The sequence below is a fragment of the Gopherus flavomarginatus genome, chromosome 2 (assembly GCF_025201925.1).
Source record: "Gopherus flavomarginatus isolate rGopFla2 chromosome 2, rGopFla2.mat.asm, whole genome shotgun sequence".
Classification (NCBI taxonomy): Eukaryota; Metazoa; Chordata; order Testudines; family Testudinidae; genus Gopherus; species Gopherus flavomarginatus.
This window is the reverse complement of record NC_066618.1, coordinates 159,591,867-159,618,614: the sequence shown is the minus strand read 5'-3', so window position 1 is coordinate 159,618,614 and position 26,748 is coordinate 159,591,867. Positions and strand designations below refer to the sequence as shown.

At 39.8% G+C, this 26,748-nt stretch overlaps 1 protein-coding gene across 1 annotated transcript; it reads left to right on the top strand.

Moving 5' to 3' along the window:
* Positions 1 to 1,389: 1,389 nt before the first annotated feature.
* BNIP3L (BCL2 interacting protein 3 like) lies at positions 1,390 to 22,236 on the top strand. The gene is made up of 6 exons (XM_050940307.1): positions 1,390 to 1,575; positions 10,067 to 10,253; positions 13,278 to 13,350; positions 15,524 to 15,627; positions 17,816 to 17,965; positions 19,266 to 22,236. Exons 1-6 carry the CDS (start codon positions 1,491 to 1,493, stop codon positions 19,312 to 19,314), a joined length of 648 nt encoding a protein of 215 aa, XP_050796264.1. The 5' UTR covers positions 1,390 to 1,490; the 3' UTR covers positions 19,315 to 22,236.
* Positions 22,237 to 26,748: the final 4,512 nt, after the last annotated feature.

Genomic DNA, 26,748 nt, shown 5'->3' with positions numbered 1-26,748 from the left:
TACAGAGAGACAGTCCTCTCTGTCTCTGTGGTGATATGTGCCTGTTTGTTATTTCTCTTGCCTTCCCTTTTCCCATGCTATTCATGTTAGCTTTATGTATGTGTTATGAAACCTCTAAACAAACAGTCCTTTTAAAAAGAGAGGTCCTTCCTGCCGTCTGTACTTACTGACCTCCAACAAATGTGCTCAGCAACTGGGCCCAAACTGTAATGTGCTTGTAAGGACAGCAGATTGCTCACAGGATGGGAAAAGGACCATCCCAGGAGAGTGCTGCACTATTACAGATTACACAGGTCTAAGAATGGGGCTGCTCTCACCAGGTTTAACCCTTTGCACTTGGGCTAAAGAAAGAGGAACTGGTGCAACCCTTGTTCTGAGAGTGGCTTAAGCTAGACTAGAGGCTGTCAGTAAGCAGAGCATGGGCCAAATCTGGACTGGCAGGCCCTTTTGAACGAACCCTCAAATCTTTTTATTTACTTATTGTTATTGTTGGATGATTATTTTCTCTAGAGGCTGGACCTTGACTAGACCAAGCAATTCGGACTTTAACAAAAAATAATTGACCTGCCCTGGCTGGACAATGGAGGGGGGAGTGACAAGGCCGGCACTTCCATTTAGGTGACCTAGGTGGTCATCTAGGCCTCCAAGATGTGGGAGGGGGTCATTAGGCAGTGGGGGGTCCTTCCACACTCCGGGTCTTCGGTGGCAATTCTGCAGCAGGTCCTTCACTGGCTCCGGGACCCACCGCCGAAGTGCTCCGAAGAGCGGGAGCGCAGAAGGACACCCCCCCCCCCCCGCAGAACTGGGAGTTCGGAAGGACCCCCGCCTAAGGCGCCAAAAACCCGGCGCCGCTCCTGGGGAGCGAGGACCCTGGGGTCTGTTTGCAGTCAGGGGGGCGGGGCTAAGAACCCGGACTCCGGGGCTCTTTTCCCGGCTCTGGAAGGGGCTGTGCTCTGTGAATTATGGGAGGGGAGCCTTGAGTCCTGGGCCTCGCCTGTGCCACGGAACACGTGACCAGGCAGCGGGGCCCCATCCCAGCCCTATGCGAGTCTTGCCTTCTACGGGGCGGCTCCACCTGGAAGCCAACCTAACGCATGCGCACTAGCGCAAATAACAGCCGGGCCCAGAAAGCGCATGCGGTTTGAGAAGTGACGGGGTGTGGGGGGGAGTAGTCGGAGTGGCACATGCGCAGTGTAAAGAGAGGGCGCTTGGTGGTGGCGCAAGCGTAGTCATGGCCAGGCCGTGCCTCCGGGAAAGACATGCGCAGCAGTTACTGGAGACGACGTGCCGCTGGCACATGCGTGGGTGAGGCGGTGTCTGCGCGGTGAGGCTGAGCGATCCGCTGGCAGCCTCTTGCGTCAGAGTGGGCGGTGCCTCAGGGCTGCGCTTGCGCAGCCGCGGGAGGCGGGGTGCTGGGGCTGTGAGGAGTCTGGTTTGTTGTTGTTGTCCCAGCTCCGGGGGCTCCTCAGTTGCCGCCGCGCCGCGCCGCCATGTCCTGTCCTCAGGAGCCGCCGCAGCACAACAACAACAACAACCCCCCGGAAGAGGGGGCGCCCGCCGAGCCGGGCCTCAACAGTGAGTGCGCCCGGTGTATTAGCATAGGCAAATGACATGTAAATGAGGAGGGCCTGTGGGGAGCGCGACCCCCTCCCATCATCCCCCCTCACGGCGGGGATTGGCAGAGAGCGGGACCACGCGAGCGTCTCCGGGCCAATCCGCAGGGTCCCGGGCGCAGTTGGTTCCGCTGCGTCCGCATAGGGGGTTTTAGAGGTGGAGGAGGGGCTGGGTACCTGGGGTCGGGGGGAAGCAGCATAGGGGACGGCGCTTCGAGGGATGGGGGGGGTCTGTGGGGTTGGGGTTAACTGGGAGGGGGTTATGTGACTCTATGGGGGAAGGGTACGTTGGCACGCTGAGGGTCTTTAGAGAGTTGGGGGTATACTGGGGTGTGGAGAATGAATATGGTATATGGGAGGGGGGCGCTCTAGGAGGTTGGGATATACTGGGGTGTGGAGGAGGAATAGGGTATGTGAGGGGCTCTAGGAGGCTAGGGTACAGGAGTGTGGAGGAGGCATAGGGAATGCAGGGAGGCTCTAGGGTGTTGGAGTATACCGGGGTGTGGAGGAGGAATAGGATATGTTGGAGGAGGTAGGGGGTTGGAAGGCACTTATGGTTTTGGAGGCCCCATGGATGGGTTTTTTGGAGGGAGAGGGTGGTCTGGGTCTTGCATATTGGACAGAGTGGTGAGGAGAGGTGCATTATTGTGGTCTGTGGGGTGGAGATAAGGGCTGGGGTTCCGTGGGAGGATGACAAAAGGGGAGGTTGTTCAGGAGTTAAAGGGGGATGAAATTGGCTCTGTTCAGAATGGGAGGCAGCTGAGGGGACCATGGGCAGCAGATTATCTTGTGGGAATAGGTTTATTGAATGGCTGAGTTTAGGTAATATCAGGAGACCAAACGATCCCATTTAACTCAGTAAGTTTTAGTGGGTAGGGTGTAAGTACAGTGGATGAGTCAAATGCAGGGGGAGTCAGGGAATTTTAGTAGCAGGGTTAATAACAGGGATGTGAGTAAAGGTGGATGTGACTTGGTATGTAATGAGGAGAGGGAGTAGGTTTGTTTTGTGACAGGAATGAATTTATTTAGTGACTGGTTCTAACAGCAAAGATGATGGTACAGCAAGAAAGTGGGGAGGAGCTTGACTGTGGGAATGATTTTTTTCAGTGACTCAATATCACTGATGTGAGCTATTTTTCGCTGTATCTCACATGTATGTCAGCTGCTTTGCTGCATCCTTTTGTTCCAATAAATTTGTGTGGAAGCCTGGTGATTTTATCTAGGCTCTCATATTGGTTTAACTGATATGTTTTACATCTCAAATGCACAGCCATTCAATATATATTTTGGTTTGTTTTTAAGTGCCAAGGATACTGTGATAAAACAAAATGTATTAATGATTAACTGTTCCCTCTATCCTGGTTTGCGAAATCATCCACAAAATATTTCAATAGGACCAGCTGAGTGATCTGTGGTAATTCAGCGGGAAATGTATTAGATGAGAGTAAACTGTGTTGATATAACAACCTTTCCATTGCATTTTTGTCTGTGCATTGAATGTCATGTTAATTACAGCAGTGTGTTTCTCTGATCCGTTGTCCTTGGAGAACTGCACACACAAATAAATAAAACAAAGGCACCATGTAAAAATATATATTAATTGATAAGATTTCACTTAATTTTTGGACATTTCATCTTAGATTTGGCATGTCCAAGTAAACCTAATGTCTGTTTCTACAATTTATAATTAGTTTATCCTTGATCTGAAAATACTCATTCTTCCATGCTTCATTGTTTTTCCTTTTTCTGTTCACTATTAATACAGTGACTTACTGAGTTGGACATGTCAATCTGTAAGATACAAGCAGCAAGAAGGGGTTCAGTGTAAACATTTTAGGTCCCAATCTTGAAATGAACTCCACAGGGCACATTCCCATTGAAATTAGTGGGGCATCATGCAGGGCTGCCCACAGATATCTCACTGCAGGATCAGAGCATAAAGGGTTAGTAAAATCAATGCAGTTACTTAGGTTGGCAAGTGCTGTGTAGTAGTATGAAGTGTTTTCAGGACTGGGCCCCATAAGCAAAACAGATGTAACCTGTCAGTTTCATGAAGGCTGAATACCAGTTGTCAGTTCAATTTTGTCAGACTAGTGAGTCTATACGTTAATTCATTTTTGTTCTAAAATATCCCTTGCATTTATTTAGTGCCTTTCATGCAAAGATCTCAAATCACATATAGAGGTGAAGCTTGCCCATTGTGTCAGTGACAGAGCTGGCAATGGAACTTGGAATTCCCGATTTCAGTCTTGTGCACTAACCACAAAAGTGTGCTCTCTCTGGTATTTCCTGATGCCTCACTCGGATTTTAATTCGTTCGTACTTCTGTTAGATATCAGCAAAAAAACAAACACAAAAAACTCCAACAATTTAAACTGGAACACGCTTAGAGTTGTTATGTTGTCTATTTTTCAACAATATTTACTATATTACTGAGGAAAAAAGGCAAAAAGAGGGTCTCCTCTGTTATAGCTGTACATCCTATCTTCTGAGAAGTCTGGTTGCTGTTGTTGAGTACTTCTGGAATGTGACCACCAGTGCTGTGAAAAGCACCCAAGGTCCCTGTTTAGTCAAGTACTGCTACATCATTCTGGCCTTTTTACTGTGAAGGTGAAACAAAAAACCCTAAAGTGTTATTGTGGGATATCTGTTAAATGGAAAATATTACTGTGGGAAATGGAAAAGCTTTTTTTGACAATGGTATTTTACTTTAATTACTGCTTAAGCATTTAGTGATACTTAAACAGTCAGCAAATTATGCTAGATTCTATAGCTTTTATGAATTATCCATTGGAATTTTTTATCTAATAGCCATTATGCAGACACAGCATCTTCTGTGAGCCAGAAAGCTTAGTTATCACTGCTTCAGACTTGCAGTAAAATTTAGGAAAATTTGCCTATAAATTTTTTATGTTACTTCAGAAATTAGCCAGTTGGACCAGTCCCTGCAGTCATATAGTGTGTTAAAATGCCTATTCTGCATAGAGCTCCATTGACTTCAACAGGACTCTGTGATGTCAGTTTGAGAAACAGAGTAATAAAAGTAAATTGAATTTGAATTAATACCCAAAACAATAAATCCATCCTACTCTGCAACAAAACTTAGTTCAAGTTTTTCTATAGAAAACCATCAATTGTAAACATAAATCTCAGAAAAATACGTATTTTTTTTCTAGATTTTGACCTAGTTAACAGAAGCTGGGTTATTAAAGCTGTGTAGCAAATAATCATGTTCATACATGCTTCAGTTCCTAAGCATATCTGTATGCCTGATGTTCTGGATACATACAGTTGTTGCTTGTAAAAGGGACACTGTCATATCATTTTAGGTTCAGAATTTTAAGATAAAAGTCTTGTGAAATCTAAGCTTAATGGAATTTTTTCCTTGACAGCTAAACTTTCTAATGAAAGTTTGTTAACATGTAATTATTCCTCCGCTGGGTATGTGATCCTATCATTGTGCTAGTCCATGAGAACCTGAAAGTAAATCTAATCTTGTTCATTAAAGACAGAATTGAAATTTGCATGTGGTATGTCCAAGTTTATTAAAATGCAGAAAAGTAAAAAATGGGGAAAAAATAACTAGTCTTTTGGTTTTAATCTGTTAGCTATGTATAAGGCATTTAAAAAAAAACAAAACCCTAATCTGATCGTCTCACTTTTATTACGTATTAATCTTTTGACTAAATTTCTATTTTAAAAAGTACATGACATTGCTTCAGATTGCTTTTTGAAGTGAAAGTGCACAATTTTCTTTTTTGAGAAAATGTCAAATTCACAATTTTTAACAAAATGCATACCTTTCAAGTGGTTGGTTAAAATTTTAGGATGAATAAAGTGCCAATTCTTAGTGTGGTGCTTGTAACTACAGTCTGACAAAATGAAATGTTCTCCCTTTGGGGGATAATATTACTCTTCGGAGAGATTGGTTTGAGGATGAGAAGCATCATTTTTTGACTTGGTTAATCTAGTCCAGTGTCTTAACCTAGTCTAGTCTCAACCTATTTGACCCACAATGTATTACGTTGGCTGCATCCAATACTACCTGTATGGCCCTGAGGATGTCACGGGGGCAGCAGCTATGTGCTGATTGGGCCACAGGTTGAGAACCACTGATCTAGTCTCAAATATTTTTCTGGGATAATGTTGCTGCTGGTGCTCCCATTCGCAGTACTAAACAGCCAGCATATTTGGATCTGTAAGCAGAGGAAAAGGGAATATACTTGATCTTCAGCAGTTACTTTTGGCCATCACTTTGGAGCTGCATGAATGGACTTTAGAGGATTTCACATCCAGCCCATCTCAGCCAGAAGGAAGGTTATAACACAGGGTCTTTGATGGAGGGGATCATCAAGCACCTTTTCAAACAGCAGTTTGTGGCTGTTTCTAGAGCTCTGTATTGGAAATCTTGACAGTGTTTAAGCTTAATATCAGAATGCCTTGACGCTCACTAAACATGTTTTGACTCATCAGAGATGAGTGGTCAGATGGAGAACGTGCAGCTTGTCACGTAAACTCCCTCCTAGGCCTTCTTTTGATGGGAGGAGTATTTAATTATGTTTTAACTTGTTTCCTCCAGTGTGCCTCTAACATAAGTTATTTAAGTAGCAAATTCCACAATTTAGCTCTATCAAGACTGTGTTTTGTAGGCTTAAGCACAACTGAGTCCCAGTCATGCCAGTGCAGTGATAGGTTATAGCAGTCAATTCTGATTAGTCCTCCACTGCAATCCCAGGCTTCCCCTTTGGTCATCTACCAAAACTCCTCTACCAGGCTAACCTTACAAGAAGTGGCCTTCCTTATTTAAGTTTACTGTCAGACTCCAATAGCTCTGCCTTCCTTTCTTTCCTGTTATTTGCTACTGAACTCTGTTGTACAAGGTCAGCAGGTGAGAGGGGCTGAGGGTGAAAAGAAATTCTTCATATTCTTCACTCATTATAGATCGCACCATAGTAGATTTTCTGAACCCAAAGTTGTTACCAGCTGCTGACTTGCAGCTATCTGAGCTAACCAATTCCCTAACTGCAATTGCAGCATGCCTTTCCACAGGTATTAGTGACATCATAATGGAAGGTGGTTGCTCTAGGGTAGGTCAACTGTCCTGGCATACTTCTTGAAATGTGTTCTTCCTTTTCTGAAATTCTGCAGTCACTGCTGATCATCCCAGGTCTGAAATACAGTGCAGTCCCACCATTCCATGCCCCTTGGTCTGACCTAAAACTGTCTTTCCACAGCTAAAGCTTCATTGGCTAAAAAGCCAGACATTCAGTTGTTCAGCTGGTGCCTGGGTTCTAGATCATCTTGCAGAGTGCTCTGGCAGTGGCAGAAACACCATCATCTTCTCACTGCAGCTGCTCTTTAAGACTCCTGGTACCAGCACACTGTGTGTGTGAATATAATCAACAGCATCTCCAGCCTGGGAGACATTCCTGGTTACTGAAGCATAATGGAGAATTTGCTAGGGTGTGGCAGAGTTAGCAATTGATCCACTGGTTCTATGACAAAACTTCTGGAACCAGAAAAGGAATTCTTGGAATGTGACCTGCACTCCCAGAATGCACATGGGTTGGTACATGGGCAGTGTGCATTCACCCATAATTTATCACCCACATATGTCACTCTTGCGATGTCATATCATAAAATTGTTGGAGCTAATGTAATTGAGCCCAGCACCAGTCTGAACACGGGCTTTAAGTGAGTGCACTAAGCATGATTAATAATTGATTGCTTCATTTGAATCAAATAATATGGGTTGCATGTTGTTGAGCTTTTTTAGCCAAGGTAGACTACCTTAAGAGGTCAGTCAATGTGGTGATATTCCCTGGGACCAGAACTGAATCTCCATTTAAAATTTCACTTTCACTTACAAAAATCACTGGCCAATAGTTTGTATGCACAGTGTTAAACTTAGTCTAGTAAATTAAAAAAATTATTAAATTTAAAATACCCTTGCTAATACTTTAGGTTTTCCAGTCTCCCAGTTTCTATTTTTAAAATGTTTTTTTCTCTTCCTCAGTTGATGTGAAAAGATTACACAGATTGGGGAACCTGACATTAAACAAGATAAGAGTGACACATTTTATACCCAATGTTGTCTAATACAAAAAGTAAACAAATGATCAGTAGGAATGTTTTCGGTGTGACAGTAGTAAGTTTAAAAAAGAAATCAGAAAAGCATGTTACCTTTAAGATAATAAGTGTGTTTTATTTTTGAGAGTATTTGCTCTCTGCTGTCCCAGTTCTTGTATTGACATGAGAATAAAATTTATATTAAGCTTTGAAAACAATTTTTGTTTAAGCGGTAGCAACTTTATATTGTTAGGATAACAGGGTGAGAGATTCTGAAGTGATTCTGGAGCACAAGTCCCAGTAGTTTGTTGCTATTGAAAATTCCTCCCATTAAACAAAAATGATAGTTTTGAAAGTAGTCCAGCCTGCTAATAGTTTTGATTTTAAAATAGAGTATTTAGATTCTGTGTATGCCATAATAAATCCTACTTACATCAAAGAGTTGTATTGACCAAAAAGCCCTGCTAGTATATAAAGATGCAAAACAACAACTTCTTCAACAAACTGCTTTGTAATATCCCAGTGGCATAGTTCTTCAGACTAAGTAGGATGTAATAAGATTCTGAATTTGAATATAGTCTGAGATGAGGGTCTGAAAAAAGGTATAAAATGATGCTTGAACCATGACAGATAAAAGTGACACCAGATGAAAATTATTGCGCCAAAGAACAAGAGTTTATGCAGAAAAGAAACTTAATGTGTTTTAGCTTATGCGAACTGTTCTCAGACAATTCATGTGCTCCGATTAAAAAGGAAACTGTCTATATTCTCAAATGATAAAGTTAATGAGTTTGAATAAGAACCCCAGGTTTGCAGTTGAATGGGCACTGGATTAAATAGGTGACCCATACGTCAGGACTCAAGTAGATTATGTTCTGACTGGTGAATTTAAGCCATCTATTTATTAATGTTTTCAAAATATCCTAAATGAAACCTGTGACTGCTTAATGTACTGGTAAAATGTTTTATAGTGTTCCTTTGCATGTTTAGTACAGTCTGCATTTAAGGCATGTGTTTAAAGCATGTGTTTTCAGTGCTAATATGATACACACAGCTCCTCAATCCAATTGAGGTCCTTACACTGAGATCCTGTAGTTTAAAATTAGTTATAACAGTGGCTCTCAAACTTTTTTTACTGGTGACCCCTTTCACAGAGCAAACCTCTGAGTGTGATCCCCCCTTATAAATTAAAAACACTTTTAAATATATTTAACACCGTTTATAAGTGCTGGAGGCAAAGCAGGGTTTGAGGTGGAGGTTGACAGCTCTCGACCCCCAATGTAATAACCTTGCTACCCCCTGAGGGGTCCCGAACCCCAGTTTGAGAGCCCCTGAGTTATAAGAACAGAGTCAGAATGAATTACAATATATGTAGGCTAAGTGTAGTACTTAGTATATAGAATCTTCCCTGCAAAAATATGGTTAACTATCAGTTACAAGAAAGTGGTTAATTAGGTTAACAATAATTATTTACACTATTTGAATTAGAAAATGTTAAACTAAATATTTATATAAGACTGTAAGATTGTTAGAGACTTCGCCTGCCCATCTCAAAATATTACAAAGTGAGAACCCCGGTTTTCCCACATACCTAGCATAAGCAGTAGAGCATATGTGTGAACACACAAACTCCATTTCCAGCCAATTATAACCAACTTAGTTTCGTAGCGTACAGTAGATGTGCATAGGTCTTTAAATATGTGGGAAAACAAGGGGCCTGCCTAAATGACCTAATAATTCATAGACCTGTGAATCTATAATCTAAATTGGATACATCCCAGTTATTAAAGTTCTGATGTGAGGGGTAACAGACAGTACTGGAGAGGAGATTGGGAATGGAAGGCCAGCTGAAAGAAGTGAGATTTTGTTTGGGAAAAGGAAAAGGAGATTGCTTGCCATATGGCTAGAGAGGGAGGTTGTTCCAAGCATAGGGGGCATTGTGGGGAAATAGGCATGAAATTGCAAGTGGGAAAGAACAAAGGGAATATTAAAGAATGGAATTGGTTTGGTTCAAGGGTGAGGTGTAGAGAGAGGAGTAGAGTCTGAAGTTATATGGTGAGGATTTGGAGCTTAAACCGGATACTTTAAGGGGATGCCTGGTAGGGGATTTTAAAGAAATAGCATGAGGGAGGGGAATGACTATTATTACTTCCAATCAAGACTGTTTAGTTCAGAACTTTTAAGACTGCAGTTAACTTAAGGGATGGGGGAAACAGACCTGCCATTCTTGTCTTCTCTATTTATTTATGAACATTTTTTTTTCTGGCATCAGTGGATGTTATCTGAATTCACCATGCTCACATTCTTTCTGCATGTAAATGATAAACCATAAGTGAGGTTTTAGTTCGCTGCTTTTAATGAGCGCCATCTTGCTGGCCCAACAGGTTCTTGGGTGGAGTTACAGATGAACGGCAATGGCAATAGCAATGATAATGCTAGTGGGAAAAATGGGGGCCTGGAACATGTCCCTTCGTCATCCTCTATCCACAATGGAGACATGGAAAAAATCCTTCTGGATGCCCAGCACGAATCAGGACAGAGTAGTTCAAGGGGTAGTTCGCACTGTGACAGGTAAGGAAACACAGCTGTATCAGATCTCTTGAACTACTTACTTTCCCATATGTTATGTGATGCAATTTCCATTCTTGATCCTTTATCAAGGGCAAATGACATTTTATTAGCTGTATACTTCTTCATCCATGAGCCAGCCAATGTGCCATTTGGAATACTTGCTGAATCCTGCTAGCTTTAGACAGTATAGAACTTGGTTTGTTTGAAAAGCAAGTAATTGTTGTTAAACTTAAAAAATAAATAAATACAGGAGTAGAACAAATTGCATCAATATCAGTGTGAAATCTCATATTAGCATTGTTCATGTACTGTGTAAAAAATAACGATGTGATTACTGATGCATGATCATTTAAGAGAAGGTAAGAACAAGGGATCCTATGACTGAAGGTAGTATTCACTTTGATGAAAATGTAATAAATTGGCTTTATCAATTTTTCAAAGTAACTTACTCAGTTACAGCTATATACTGTGTGTCCAGGCAAGAATAAATGCAGGACAGCAATGGAATAAACAACATATTCATCATTGCGATCCCTCTTTCTCCCACAGAGGAAGTAATTGGGAGAAAAAAGTGTCTTCACTCGAAAAAGCCTTCTACTTTCTGCCCTTAAAAGCCAAATGCTTTTATTTAGATCAAGTAAAATAATCTTGCTTATCATTTCAAAACAAGTGATACCCTTAAGGTTTCACTGTAGTTCTCCCTCAGAATTGTTGGACAGTTAAGATGGTGTTTGAGCTATCTTGGGAGCCTCTTTTTCTTTTTCTTTTATTGCTGGACAAATACTCTCTTCTTGCCATGTCAGGTATGTAACATTTATATCACGCTAGATCAGATGTACAGCCTACAATGAGTCTGGATGGAACTTGAAATTAACTCAGTGATGATTTCAAATAAAATTACCAAGTGCAATGGACAAGAAGAGTTAAAAAAAAGATTTTTTTAAAAGCTACTCCCTCAGAAAAAAGCAGTTTGCTATACCTTTATTTCTAAGAAATTGTAAGCTGCCAGTAAATAGCATAGTATGTTGTCACTTTCTAGTTCAACTAGAAACATTTGCTAGGTAGTGTCTGTAATGCTAATTTTCGTTCCTATCAAGGTAAGGACTTTCTTTCCACCCACATCTTTAATTGCCTCAGTACTTTTAATTTAAATACTGTCCGATAAAAATGCGAGATGAAGACAAATCCCTTTCTTTTTTCTCAACAGCGAATGCTTGGAAAACAAAAGTTCCAATTTTGTAATGATCATATCAGCTCATGATAATAGACAATAGTTGGATATTTATAGAAACCTAAGGTCTAAAACATTTGTAGAAGGGAGTGATAACGGCTGTAAACCGTCTATTGAGTTGTTTAAAGAGGTCCTGTTCCCAGTGTAACTTTTTTTTTTCATTCACTATCCATCTTTTTAATGAGAGCTAAAATCAGATTAAAGAAGGGTGTCTAGAATTTTGATGCAATGAAATGACATCTCTACATTGCGCTGTACTTTTACTCTGTCACTGATTTTAAATTCTCTAGCGTTTTTTCCCATCTGGGTGTGAATGTTGTTAAAGCAGGGGTGAGCAAACTACGGCCCGCAGGCCAAATCCAGCCTGCCAGCCGTTTTAATCAAGCTCTTGAGCGCCTCCTGGGAAGCAGGGCCTGGGGCTTTCCCCACTACAGCGGGGAGTAGGGTCGGGGCCACTTCATGCGGTTCCCGGAAGCAGCAGCATGACCCCCTTCCAGCTCTTATGCGTAGGGGCAGCCAGGGGGCTCTGCTCTGCATGCTGCCCCCACCCCAAACTCCACCCCTACGGCTCCCATTGGCTGGGAACCATGGCCAATGGAAGCTGCAGGAGCGGTGCCTGTGGACAGGGCAGTGTGCAGAGCTGCCTGGCCGCACCTCCATGTAGGAGCCAGGGAAGAGACATGCCGTTGCTTCCAGGAGCTCTTGAGGTAAGCCCTGCCTGGAACCTGCACTCCTGAGCCTCCGCCTGCACTCCAACCCCGCCCCAGCCCTAATCGCCCTCCCACCCTCCAAACCCCTCAGTCCCAGCTCGGAGCTCCCTCCTGCACCTCAAACCCTTATCCCCAGCCCAGAGCCTGCACCCCCAGCTGGAGCCTACACCCTCTTCCGCACCCCAACACTCTGCCCCAGCCCTGATTCTCCTCCCGCATCCTACCTCCCCAGCCTGGAGCCTCCTTCTTCACCCTGAATTCCTTATTTCTGGTCCCACCCTGAGCCCTCACCCCCTCCCTCACCCCAACCCCAATTTTGTGAGCATTCATGGCCAGCCATACAATTTCTATTCCCTTGGGCCAAAAAGTTTGCCCACCCCTGTACTAAAGTGTTTCTCTTTAGTAGAGTATACTTAGGTTTTAATATTGAAAATAAAAGTATTTATTCCTTTGGGTGGTTAATTTGTTAACTATTAAAAGATATTTTGGTGTGTAACATGTAATGCCTACTGGAGAAATTCCTTAGTGTGCAGTGGAACAACACTAAGGAATTCCTCCCACAGACATAGTCCTTTAAGCAACCACTTTTAAAATACCTACAAAGTTTCAGGTACAGTTTTAGTCAAACTCCATTTAGGGATCCACCTTCTAGGTAACCTGATTTTGCTCATGACTGCTTGAGGTTAGTTTTACATCGCTGCCATCTTTCTGATATACAGTAGCAACTGTAGCAATGTATTGCCTCACGGGATGAGAGTTCGGGACTCCATCTTGGTCCTTTGTTCCTGGGCCGGAGTTACAGTGGAGTCATTGTGCTGATTCCGTCCCATCTCTTTATGATTAACTGAAGGGTAGTTGGGGATGGGGAGGGTATTAAAACAGGAACAAACTGGAAATATGGGAAATCTTTGGGACTTGGAGGGTTTTTCCTTGGGGGGCATAATGATAAAGAATCCTTGTTTCTCATCTGAATTGTCTGCGTACCTTATATGTAGAAATAATGGAACTATGGTGCAAGTAAACTGACGTTTCAGTAATTTAATAACCCAAAAGTGACAGTAATGCCATCATTCTTTCCTTTAGCCCTTCCCCTCAAGAAGACGGACAGATAATGTTTGATGTGGAAATGCACACGAGTAAGGACAATAGTTCTCAGGTATTTTCTCCAGTAAATTCTAAAGTACACAACACATTGTCCAGGAGAGCAGTGTTTAAGACACAATATTGTATATTGTAAATAGACAACTTCATGTCAAGATGAATAAAAAAATAATTAGTAAAGCATGCTAGAGGGCTGAAGCCAAAGCCAAATATTTAAAATTATAAATTCTGTATATAAATATACAGCTCTAAACTGTTAATTTTCAGCAATGCATTATTAATATAGTATGGAAACAGCTGAGTGTACAGTACCTATACTGAATTAAAGGCCAAGAATATTAAACTCCAGTTATTGAAAGCCTGTTTGTTCAAGAACTGGAAATGTCCTTTAGCCTTTTAGAATAACCGTGTTTACTTGTATTATCATGTTATTTGTATCTTTTAAAATTAAGGCAACAGTTTGACTTGAACTATGTGAACAACATTATCCATTCTTGCTTACTTCCGGTGTAAATAAGTTTTAATGATTCATTGAGTCTTTGTATAGTTAAGGTTATGATGGTAACTATATTATAAACTTGTATTTTAGGAGATTATAACATGTCTATTAAAAACTTTGCTCTGGGAGGTGGTGTTATAAAAAAAAATTATATTTTACTAAGCAGAGAAGGAGAGAGTTATTTGTATGTTTAAATTCCAGTAGTGGGAGAAAAAAAAAGTCTAGTTTGAAACACATACCTTGGATTTATACAACTTGGACTTTATAAAAATTCAATTTTTAAATCTTGGAGTGGGAGAGAATATCAGGCACCAATCCTGAACTTGAAAAATTGTATTGAGTATATGTAGTAGCAAGTTATCAGATATTGTCAGGATTTATTTTACACATCTAATTATGTAGGTATGTGATAGAACTATTTGTTTTACAAATATTTAAATTACTATCTAAGAATTCAGGATAATCATTGCATGGTTAGTGAGCTCACATAATTCTCAGTCATCTCAACACAAAATGAATCTAATGCTGAACATTTAGTTTGGTCCTTTTATGAAATGTGCTGTCTTCAGCAGTACAAGTTGAGAGCAATAATGGAAAAATGAACTGTGCATTTAATTTTTGTCAGAGAGGATGGCCAAACAATAGGATCGTCACCGTTGTGTAGCCCTATAGAGAACCATACCACTCTTGAGTGAGCTCATTTGCTTTTTGTTTTGTCATTCAGGGTTGCCATCTCCCTATTACAATTCAGCATGGTTCCCTTTTTCCATTGTTTTGGTGTTGCTTTCAACTAAGCTGTACTCCAAGTGTTATAATGTAACCTTGCTAAAGACTGAATTTGGTCTCAGATTCCCGTTGAATTCAGCAGGGAGAGGACAGCTTGGGAATGCCAACACATGCAGCTCTAGGCTTGGCAGTTCATAGCCACGGCACCTCTGGGCTTGCTGCATCAGTTATGAAAGTAAAACAGTTTCTTGAGCCCCTGGCACCTCTTCCATTACAAATTAAGCATTATATATGGCAGTCCTTTCATGAGAAGAAGGCATTAATCTTTGGGGCAGGGACTGTCATTTACCTTATGCTTGTACAGTTCCTACTATAGTTGGGCCCACATAGTTGAGGTCTACTGCAATATACATGTTAAATAACAGTAGTAAAATAACAAACTAAAGATATTTGTTGTGACATTGACAGCGGGCAAACTTCTGAAAGAAAGGATTTAAAATATTTTTGTACAATTTAAGCAGAAGTACTGCCCTTTTCATTTGATTACATCTGATTTAAGAATCACTAAAGTTTTAGGGAACAGTTTTTACTTTAAAACATTTCGTGCGACACCATCTTACTCAGGCTATTGTTAAAATCATCCTCTCAATTGTTCTTCACTCTAATTTGTAATATATATATATATATATATATATATTTAACTCTCATTACAATGAAGCTTGTTTAGTCCGTGATAAAATAATACATTTATCAGAGATGCACTGACATCAGCAAACTCTGTGAGCATAGTAAAATCTCTTCCAAATAAATCCTTGATGTCCTTTCAGTCATCATCACCTTTCCCTTCGCAACCCTAGCATATATAGAAACAGCCCAATGGAATGAAAACTGCCAACATCTGCTGCTTATCATTTTGTCACTGCAGTTGATGCTCTTAAAATTAACAGCATGAAGAATAGCTGAGTAAGTGTTGTTACAGGGCATGTCCCATGTATATTTTCAGTCTGAAGAAGAAGCAGTAGAAGGAGAGAAAGAAGTGGAAATTTTGAAGAAAAGTGCTGACTGGGTTTCAGACTGGTCGAGTAGGCCTGAAAATATTCCTCCCAAGTGAGTGGAACTCTTTACTAATAAACATTCCTTCTGTAAGAAGGAAAGAAAAATCATGCTGCACACATATATGGAATTATTCTAGCTACCAAAATGGGATCATCACCGAAAAAATATTTTGAAGACTTGGGTTTTCCTTGGAGGACAGATAGCATGAAACCAATAAAAACTGCAAAAAATGTAATTGCATAACAGAGATACCTTTACTGAAAGCAACCCAACAATAAGCTTAATATGAAGTTACTTTTTCCAGTAACACCAATGTCTTTACTTGTTAGAGCAGGGTACCTGGAGCTTGCATTGGTGGGATTTAGTAACGGCTCACTGACTGGTCTGGTATTGGGCAAGTCACCTAAACTCTCTGCTTCTTGGTTTCTGCATTTGTAAAATAAGTATAATGCTTACTGACACCATAGGGACACTAGATACTATCAAGCTTTGAAACCCTTGAATGGAAAGCACTAGATGAGTACAAAGTGTTCGTTAAACTGGAGGATGCTATCCATATATATCCATATATAATCCAAATATAGTGCCCATCTATAAAAAGGGAAATAAAAAGAACCCAGGAAACTACAGACCCAGTTAGTTTAACTTCTGTGCCAAGGAAGATAATGGAGCAAGTAATTAAAGAAATCATCTGCAAACACTTGGAAGGTGGTAAGGTGATAGGGAATAGCCAGCATGGATTTGTAAAGAACAAATCATGTCAAACCAATCTGATAGCTTTCTTTGATAGGATAACGAGCCTTGTGGATAAGGGAGAAGCGGTGGATGTGGTATACCTAGACTTTAGTAAGGCATTTGATACGGTCTCGCATGATATCCTTATCTATAAACTAGGCAAATACAATTTAGATGGGGCTACTATAAGGTAAGTGCATAACTGGCTGGATAACCGTACTCAGAGATTAGTTATTAATGGCTCCCAATCCTGCTGGAAAGGTATAACAAGTGGGGTTCCGCAGGGGTCTCTTTTGGGACTGGCTCTGTTCAATATCTTCATCAACGACTTAGATGTTGGCATAGAAAGTACTCTTATTAAGTTTGCAGACGATACCAAACTGGGAGGGATTGCAACTGCTTTGGAGGACAGGGTCAAAATTCAAAATGATCTGGACAAATTGGAGAAATGGTCTGAGGTAAACCAGATGAAGTTCAATAAAGACAAATGCAAAGTGCTCCACTTAGGAAGGAACAATCAGTTTCACACATACAGAATGGGAAGAGACTGTCTAGGAAGGAGTATGGCAGAAAGAGATCTAGGGGTCATAGTGGACCACAAGCTAAATATGAGTCAACAGTGTGATACTGTTGCAAAAAAAGCAAACGTGATTCTGGGATGCATTAACAGGTGTGTTGTAAACAAGACATGAGAATTTATTCTTCCGCTCTACTCTGCACTGGTTAGGCCTCAACTGGAGTATCGTGTCCAGTTCTGGCCACCGCATTTCAAGAAAGATGTGGAGAAATTGGAGAGGGTCCAGAGAAGAGCAACAAGAATGATTAAAGGTCTTGAGAACATGACCTATGAAGGAAGGCTGCAAGAATTGGGTTTATTTAGTTTGGAAAAGAGAAGTCTGAGAGGGGACATGATAGCAGTTTTCAGGTATCTAAAAGGGTGTCATCAGGAGAAGGGAGAAAACTTGTTCACCTTAGCCTCTAATGATAGAACAAGAAGCAATGGGCTTAAACTGCAGCAAGGGAGATTTAGGTTGGACATTAGGAAAAAGTTCCTAACTGTCAGGGTAGTTAAACACTGGAATAAATTGCCTAGGGAGGTTGTGGAATCTCCATCTCTGGAAATATTTAAGAGTAGGTTAGATAAATGTCTGTCAGGGATGGTCTAGACAGTACTTGGTCCTGCCATGAGGGCAGGGGACTGGACTCGACCTCTCGAGGTCCCTTCCAGTCCTAAAGTCTGTGAATCTATGTCTGGGAGATTTCTGCGTCCTTGCTTGAAACAAAAATGTGGCTATTACTAACAAGTCATGTACTGAAATTTCCTATCCCAGACCTGCTTATCTCCCTGGCTTGTGCTCCCATTGTCTCTGTACTTGAGTAAGTGGGCTTTCCACATTACCTCACAATTTTTTTGGTCCCCTGCAATCTGGCTTTTACCCTATCTATTCCACCTTGAAAAAATCTGTGCAGTTCTGCAATATTCCTGTCTATTTTTTCCCTTCAGGGAATTTCACTTCAGACATCCTAAACGTGCAGTATCTTTAAGTATGAGAAAGAGTGGAGCTATGAAGAAAGGTGGCATTTTCTCTGCTGAGTTTCTTAAGGTTTTCATTCCATCTCTGTTTATATCTCATGTTTTGGCTTTGGGACTAGGGTAAGTACAAAGACTGATTTTAAACTTTGCATCTTTATTGCTTGTATTCTTACTGTAGTACTATGGGAGCTACCAATCTGAGGAAGAGCATGATAAGAATGACCAGATTATCTTGACGTTGTGCTGATAGGTCAAGTATATTTGAGATGTAGGGAAAACTACTTTTGCTGTGACGCAAATCTGTTTACTTGATTGTAGGGAAAGTTTGAGATTGAATGGTCATACATTCAGAATGCACAGATTATCATGAAATCAGTGACCTTAGTTGACTCTGAGACCCTACTGCAAATAACCTTTGCAGTGTCCTGTGGCATGACCCACTTGTTCATTTGCTCATTCTATTCAAATTCTGTAGAGTATAGTGTAATAAAAGAACAATTAAGACACTAAATATAAATATTATAGTGATTTTTTTCCTCTTTTGCTCCAAGAAAAGTCTGTGTAACATCATTAGATGATGCTCCAGACTCATGTGTAATCTCCCACTAATTCTGAGTGGCTGGCTCTACTGCAGTTGCGTGACGGTACTGAAAGTAAAGGTTTGAAACTTGAAACAGAAATATACACAATATTGTGTACCTATCTGGCAAAATTAGCTACTGAATTTTCAAATGCTGTTAGCATTTTTGTAATTAGAAGTGATTTGCAAATATGTATCTCGTGCCCTCTTGTGGTGGGGCCAGAGAAATATATTTGTAAAATACCATGTTTCAGTTTTTATTTAACTTCTTATTCAATTATTTCTTACACAAAGTTTGTCTTTCACTCGGATTTTAACATATTCTTATAAATGATTTTTTTTTCCTTAGTCCTAGTTATTGGCTAAACTAGCTGGATAGAAAATGTGAAGAGAAAATATTTGATAGCAAAAATTTATACTTCTGAAATAAATTAGGTATGTTGCCTAGGTTTGTTAGAGATCTGCCTTTTTGTAAGCCCATAACACTCAATGTTTTAAAGTCTGTGTTAACATTTTTTTCTTTAAGTGTAGTATAAAGAATTTTGTATACATATTATTTTAGCTGGGATTTTCAAAGGAGACTTACGGAGCTAGACAGCCACCTCCTATTGAATTTCAATGGGAGATGAGTACCTAAATCGCTTGGGCTCTATTGGAAATCGCAGCCTTTATAGTTAGGTGTTTAGATGCAGTCACTTATATGGAAGAGAAGGGGGTGTTATGGAAAAACATCACAAAATGGCAACTATTGACAAGGGCAAACTGGACAATTGAGTGAGCAAGGACTGTTTTGAAGGGAACTATTTCCATGAAATACAACGTTTTATGTTTTTATTTCAGCATCTACATTGGAAAACGACTGACCACACCTTCAGCCAGCACTTACTGAGAGAGGCAGAATGCAAAACTTGGAAATCCACGTGACCTGTGAAGATGTTATTGTCACATTAGTACATTTGAACTTGAGACCATTTTAAGCATGACCCCAGCCCTGCCCTTTCTTTACATACCAGGTTCCAGTAACTCTTGGGATTCAGTATTGTATTGGAACTCTGTTGAGGTGTTTGACTACCCACCTTTTCTCCCCCCACCCTTTGGCCTGCAAAACACGTCAGTTGCCTAACAGACTTTACAATTGTCTATACATTGCAAGGGCTTCTTTCAGTACAAAATTCCACCAGCAAATTATAATTTTATCAGTGATGCTGTTGCCTCCTCTAGTACAACTGCTCATGGAATAAATGTTGACTGTATTATAACAATTGCCAATCTCTTTAAAAGAAACTGAAGGTTGGTTAAAGTAAAAGTGAGTCTTTGTTTTTAGAAAACTGTTGGCTGTAAATCAAACTAAAAAATCATTGGCAATAAAGAATAAATAAATTTTAAAACCAGCTTTTTGGATAATTTACTAACCCCCTATTTTGGCCATGAGTTTTAGTTTGCAGAAGGCAAAGACTGCACAAAACATAAAGCAGGATAATAACTTAAAGTCATCAGCGTATGTTAATACTAGATAATTGTCATAATCTTGTCTTTCTGTGAAGTAGGCTCCTTGTTTTTGGTAGGAAAATCTAATGCCTAGAAAACGTTAGAGGAATTGTGTTGTTTGCATGTGAAGAAGCTTTTATTTTCCTTTAGCTTTTTCCTTACTGGAAAATTGTAAATATAAAGTTTTCCTTTATAAAAGCAGTTTGAATGCAAATATTTTTGGTGTATTTAGACCAGAGATCCCCCGATTTGGTTCATGGCTTGTTCTGGGTAAACCCCTGGCAGGCTGCGAGACACTTTGTTTATCTGAGCTTACTGGGAGCTGCTAGCGGCCATACCTGCAGATGCTCAGGTAAACAAAGCATCTCATGGCCTTGCCAGAGGCTTACCCTGAACACGCCATGAACCAAGTTTGGAACCCCCTGATTTAGATTCTCTGTAAAAAGGGGAGTCTCTTGAAACCACCTACAATGATAAAGATACGGTAGTTCAGTAGGTACTCAAAAGCATTTGATCTGCTGTTGGGAACAGTGTTGCAGTTGTGTAAAGAAGCAGAAGTGGTAAATCTCTGAAATGATGTCTTCTTTAGTGAAGTTTTCAATATTCCCATTTCTCATTGTTTACTGTACAGTCTCCCTTGGGGATAATGTAGATCCTAAGGTCATTAGTGACGTCTCATGTAGCTAGGTAGAATTCTCACTAATGTTGTTGAACTTTTATCTTTGGGAACACTCAGCCTTGTCCTTCTTCAGTGACACTTTCTTCAAAATGTGAAGCTTTAGTACCAAATCATTACAAAGCATCAGGACATAGCCTTGTCCTTAAGTAGATTTTATTGGATTTCAAAACATGTAGCATGACTCTGAAGGATAGAATACTGGTTTTTTTTAATATATATAAAAATATGATATAGGCTTTTTAATACTAAATATTTAGGGAACCAATGTTAATTTTAAAACTAGCAAAATCTCATTGAGATGGGAAATGCATTAGGCTGACTTGTAGAAAATGTTAAGAAAAACTGGTCAGCAAGTTTGGAAGAGAAATCTACCTTAAATTTTCTGCTTGCATCAGATAAAGTTGATGATTTGGTATAGCAGTGATAGTTCAAAACAGGTCAAGGATGGAGGCTAATTCCTAGTTGAGGTTTGCTTTAAAAAGGGCACCTCAGGAAGCAAAGAGGCTAAGTATGAAATCCATTTTAAAAATGTGTTCATTTTATTCTCCACTTCTCACAGCCTTTAGGAGAAGGTTAGTAGGCTTTAAGACAAGTCCAGTGTGAAAGGGTAGTTGAAGCATTCTGTTTAGGCATCTGTTTTTTCCTTTAATCTCAAATATTAGTAGCTCGTGAATTATCTACAACTATGTATTTATTTCAAGTGTGGATATTGGGTTTCATCCAGACGTGGAAGAAAAAAGTGACAAGAGTGTTTTTAGGCAGTATAAACCACCTTATTTTAGAGACCTAAATAAAACAGGAAGGGAGAAAGGCTGGTATACTTTATTAGTACTAATTATAGCATCTTCTTTTGTATGAAAATTGGAATAGTAGCAAAACAGATTTATAATAAGTAGGGAATATCTTTGTTTTAAAAAAACCACCATCCATATTACATTGATTCATCTGCAGAATACTTGATAAATTAATATGTTACAAGCTTGTGACTAGAGGATAAACACAGCTATGTGCTAATATTTCCAGCAGCTGTGAGATTAAAAATTGTTCATGCAAAATATTACTGAAAAATGGATACCTGATCACTGTAGCACTTATCATACAATGATACAATGCAGTATTTATTGATACCCACACATAAGCTTGGGATGGAAGTCTACAACTTTTAGTTTTACAATGAACCGAAACAGATCGTTGTATAATCTGAAAAGGGGTTTCAGCTATTGATAGCTGATGTTTTGTTAAGATAAATATTGTTTAAAAGCTTTATACCTGTTTACAATTTTGGGGGAAAAAAATGCAGGCTTCATTTTTCTTGTGTTCAGTGAAAACTGGCTTAAAATATTTGTAAATATGATCAAGCAAAAATACATAGACTCGCACATTAAAGAAATGTGACAGGCTAACTTAACTGTAGCAAGTACATATTTACTTACTCTGTTATGAAAAGTGAAAACTGAAAACGCTGTTAGAAATTCAGATTTTTTAATTGACCCACTTGTTGAAATTATTGAAGTTAACTGAGCCAAAGTGATTATGCATCCTTCATATATTTAGTTAGCACTTTGTAACATTATATACAGTTTACAGTACATGTATAAGTTGTAGCTATAAACATTTTGTGCCATTAAAGCTCTCACAAAGCTCTCTATGTGTCTGTTAGATCGCTTTGTACCAAATCCACCCCCACCCACCAGAGAAGATGTTGGATAACTTTATGCTGCTGCTTGTTTATGAAGTAATAAGTGTATCCTGAGTTAAATGAACCAAGAGGCTGACTTTATTAGAGTGGGATCATCGAGTTCTTGTGATGAAAAGTAATTAAAATATTGCCTTCATCAACCACGTTCACTCCTTCCATCCTCTCCCAGCACCGTGATCTCCTTATAGATCAGGAAGACTGTGGTACCACAAATAAGAACCATGTATTGTGCTTTAAGATCCATTCTCTCCTGGGCCAGTTATAGTTCTAAGACTCCTTCCAATTCAGTTATAAATGCAATTTGAAGAGTTGAGGCCATTCCTTGTTCTAAGTCGATAGAGCTATGACAGTTTACACCAGCTGAGCATCTGCCCTTGCAGTATTAGCACAAGGTTATTACTAACCTTAAGGATGTCAAGGTATTGGAGAGGGCTGAAAAGGGTATGGAGTTTGTCTATGTAAATTTTAAAACTAGCAGTTTTTGTGGCCCATTTTATTTCCTTCCTGATTTTTTTATTGTTTAATGTAAACTTAAAAAAAAGTGTAAGAAATTAATAAAATTTTCAAAGCACCTAAATTACTTAGAAGCCCAAAAGATTCTTTTTCAAAAGTACTTCTGAACTTAGAGTTTGACTTTCAATTACACTTACAGGTAAGTTCCAAAGTGCCCAAATCTCTTTTGAAATTGGGACTTGGGCTTCTGAGTTAGTTAGGCGCTTCTGAAAACCATATGCAACCTTTTGAAAATTGTTTGAGTATCTTATCAGAACAGAGGGGTTATAAGTAGCCAGTTAAGGTAAAGTTACATATTTACTATGCCTTTATTGAGAAAAATACACAGTGTTTATCTATCTCAGATCCTCTTCGCCAGTCATAGTGCCGCGTCTGCATAAGTAAGAAAACGTAATAACATTTGCTAGACCAAGAATGCTCTTGCTCTAACAATGTTGTGTTTTAAAAGGCAATCGTAACTGAGTTGCAGAGGGCTATTAGTCTCCCAGTTCAGCTGCTCTACTAAGACTCTCCAATTCAGTGGTGTTCTTACTCTCTCTACAAGAGCTGTCTGGTTCATGTAAAAGGGGTCGGTGTGTGTTAATGAGGCTGACTGCAGAAAAGTTTTAATTTCATTAGAACAGCTTGATGGTTCTGTTTGTACATAGCTATATGCATACAGTGCACACACTGTGTCATGTCAAGATTGGAAAAAAAATCACAAAAATAAGCTAAATCTTGAGTAAATTTTCCTTCTACAAAAGTTCCAAGTGGATTGAAATTACCAGTAAAATTATTTATTTATAGAGTTGTCCCATAATTGTATTCCTATGCAGTCCAACAACGTTGGCTTATTTTAATGGCAGGAGGGAGTATATGCCAGCTAAAATATTCCAGTGGTGCCTCTGGTTTTATTTGATAAATTTGTTTTACTTGACAGGTTATGAATTGTGGATTTCTTTGCTGATGGAGATTGCTTTAAATTCTCTTCAGTCTGAACAAACAACTGGTTTGGGCAACTTCCTTAGGGATACAGAGCCTTCATGTCTAGTATTTTGGTTTATTTTAAACTATATGGGTAAGCCTAAAAACACAACAAAAATTAACATTACATTTAGAATATGATAGTTTGAGAGGTAAAATCCTCCAATTTGAAGTTCAAACACTTCATATCTAAATGATGAAATCTTTGCCCTATTGAAGTCAATGGGAGTTTTGCCTTCAGTGCGGCCAGTATTTCACCCAAAGTATTTTAAGCGGTGAATGATTTCAGAGAGACTATTCACGTACTTAGTACATTGTTTGCTTAAGTCCCTTGCTGAATTGGGGCCTTGAAGAGGATATAAAATGACAGTTTTGATTTACTTGCTCTGCTATTGTGCTGCATGGTTCATGGTTCTTGCCACCACAACACGTGTATATAGATGTGAGATTTAAAGGTGAACCTACACCCTTAAGATGCACTTGAAAATCGGATCTTGGGTGTATACAGCAGCTGTCCACAAGAAAAAGACAAAAGCTAAATTTACGTCCTGTTGATTAAATAAGTCTCTATGTCCTGTACTGCACATTAACTTGGCCAAGAGCAGCTGACTCAGCCAACTTCTTGCAGCACTAAAGTGTGATTACTCTTGATGTTTGGGGGAGGGGGGAGGGAGGTTCTCCGTTAAGCCAAGTAAACTTAGCTGTTAACTGTGAAGTGCAACCAGAAGCGTGAGCAGTGTGGAAGTTTGCATTTTCCATTTTAAACAATAACACTTTTTTATATCCACCAGTAGCATGAGCAAAAAAGTCTGTTTTTGCAGATTGTGGGATTTCTGGTGACAAATCTCAAATTGCAATGCAGATCAATTTTGCATGCATCTGCTATTAAACAATTAGACTAATAGATTAAGGCCAGAAGGGGCCATTACAATAATCTCTGACCTCTTGCATAACACAGACCATAGAATTTCAACAAGTAATTTCTCCAAATCCATAACTTCTGGTTAAGATAGAGCATATCTTTTAGAAAGACACCTAGTCTTGACATGAAGACTTTAGCTGATGAAGAATCCACCATGGCAGTAGGTAAGGTGTTCCAATGGCTAGTTTACCCCCCACTGCTACAAAATTGTACTTTTATTTTGGTGTAACTTTTGTCAGACTTCTGATTTCAGCCATTGAATCTTGTTAGACTTTTGTCTGCTAGATTGAAGAGACCTCTACTATAGGAATATTCTTCCCATGTGGTACTGCTAGACTGTGACCCAATAAACTATATAGATCTTTAGTATAAAACAATATTTAAAATGTTGTTGCTTTTGGGGGCAGGTCAGACTGCCAACTACATGGCAGGACTTCATGTTATTGATCTACCCATAATACAATAACTTATCAGTACCCAGGATGACATCTTGTTCCAGTTAAATGAAATCTGAGTTGGGACGTTTGTAAGATAGTAAGGCAGCAAGAATATTTGTTAATTGCTCTGAATAAGGCAGACTTTTGGTTACAGACGTTTAATGCCAGCAGAGCAATGGTTGATTCCTATGCCCATTGCCTCTACCCACTCACTGCTCCCATAGCTGAATCACTGGGATGGAATTTTCAAAGGAACCCAAGTGATTTAGATGCCCAACTCCCACTGAATTTCCATGGGAGTTTAAAACTTAACTCTCCTGCACGCCTTTGAAAATCTCCAAAGAATATTTCCTTCCTTCCCTCTTTTTTGTGAGAATTTGTAGAAAAATAGTTATACATTTCTAGCAGTTCTTCAAGTCTTAAATGTTTGTGCTTCCTCCTCTGCTGCCTGGAAAACAAAATGTTTCCTACCATTTTTTAAAAGTCGTTAAGTTATATCAAAGCTGGGCTATATAGGATATAAAAAGGAAGTTTGGCAGGCCAAGCACTAAATGCCACAATTGCCATCTTTCCCTCCTGAGTTTTGACCTGCTCCCATTAAAGTCAATGAAGTGCATCAGCAGCTGGTATAAACCTCCATAAATCCATTGAAATGAATAACACTATGCTGAAGTCCATCAGCTGAGTATCTGGCCTAATGAATGCAGGATCATACCTCTGCTTCTTTATCTTTCATTTATTAAGTCTTGTTGCTGGCTTCCGCTCTCTTCATCCAGTTCAAAGCCCTCATCCTCTTCTTGAATGCTCTGCTAAGCACTTCTGCCCTTGCCTACATAACTGCCCTCATCTCTCCTCCTGCATGCACTTGAGTTCCCTGTGCACTGCCCAGTCATCTCTCCTGACTGCTCCCTTTGTTTCCTTCACCCGCTCCTGTCATTGTGCAGCCTGTCATGCTTGGAACAGCCTCTTAATGTCTGGTAAGCGCCCTCCTCCAGAAGATCCAACAATTCCATGTAGTGAGACCACTGTTCTGTATTATATTGCCCTTTACAGTACACACTCATTCCTTGAGGACAACTCTTTCTATGGCTTCCGTGAACCTTTGTACAGAGCCGTGCACTCATCTGGTGCCACCTGTATAATTTGTACCTGATCCATTTTATTGGATTAAGCAAAGCCCATAACAGGTGTATTTAAGAGGCACCCTCACATTTCCAGGTCACAGGAAGCAACAGAGCAGAAGGGGGCAGGTCTGTAGGGAGGACGGTGATTCAGACTTTATAAATCAGTTAAACCAAGACTAGATTCTGGCCACCCTGCTTATTCCACCTCACTTTCATCCCTGGGGCATGTAGAAGAGATTTCTGAGCTCACATTTCCTGTAAGGGTGTGTTGGATGAAAAAGCCACAACTCCATTTTTATGTAAAATTAAAAACAGAGTTGACAAAAACATGCATCAGTTTTCCCCCATTAGCTGGTTTCTGGAGATGGGATGGAGAAGAAATATAGGTGGTGGAAAGGATAGTTTGAGGGACTGGTGGTAAGGAAAAAGCATCCTTTTATCTGCAAGTCTCTGGTTCCATAGGCACAGACAGAAAGGCATAATTGTCTGATGGCTGTT

Excerpts from the sequence above, each read along its gene's own strand:
- BNIP3L (XM_050940307.1), top strand. The coding sequence starts at position 1,491 with ATGTCCTGTCCTCAGGAGCCGCCGCAGCACAACAACAACAACAACCCC. Across the intron at positions 10,254-13,277 it reads GGTAGTTCGCACTGTGACAG|CCCTTCCCCTCAAGAAGACG; the intron begins GTAAGGAAACAC and ends TCTTTCCTTTAG. Across the intron at positions 13,351-15,523 it reads GTAAGGACAATAGTTCTCAG|TCTGAAGAAGAAGCAGTAGA; the intron begins GTATTTTCTCCA and ends GTATATTTTCAG.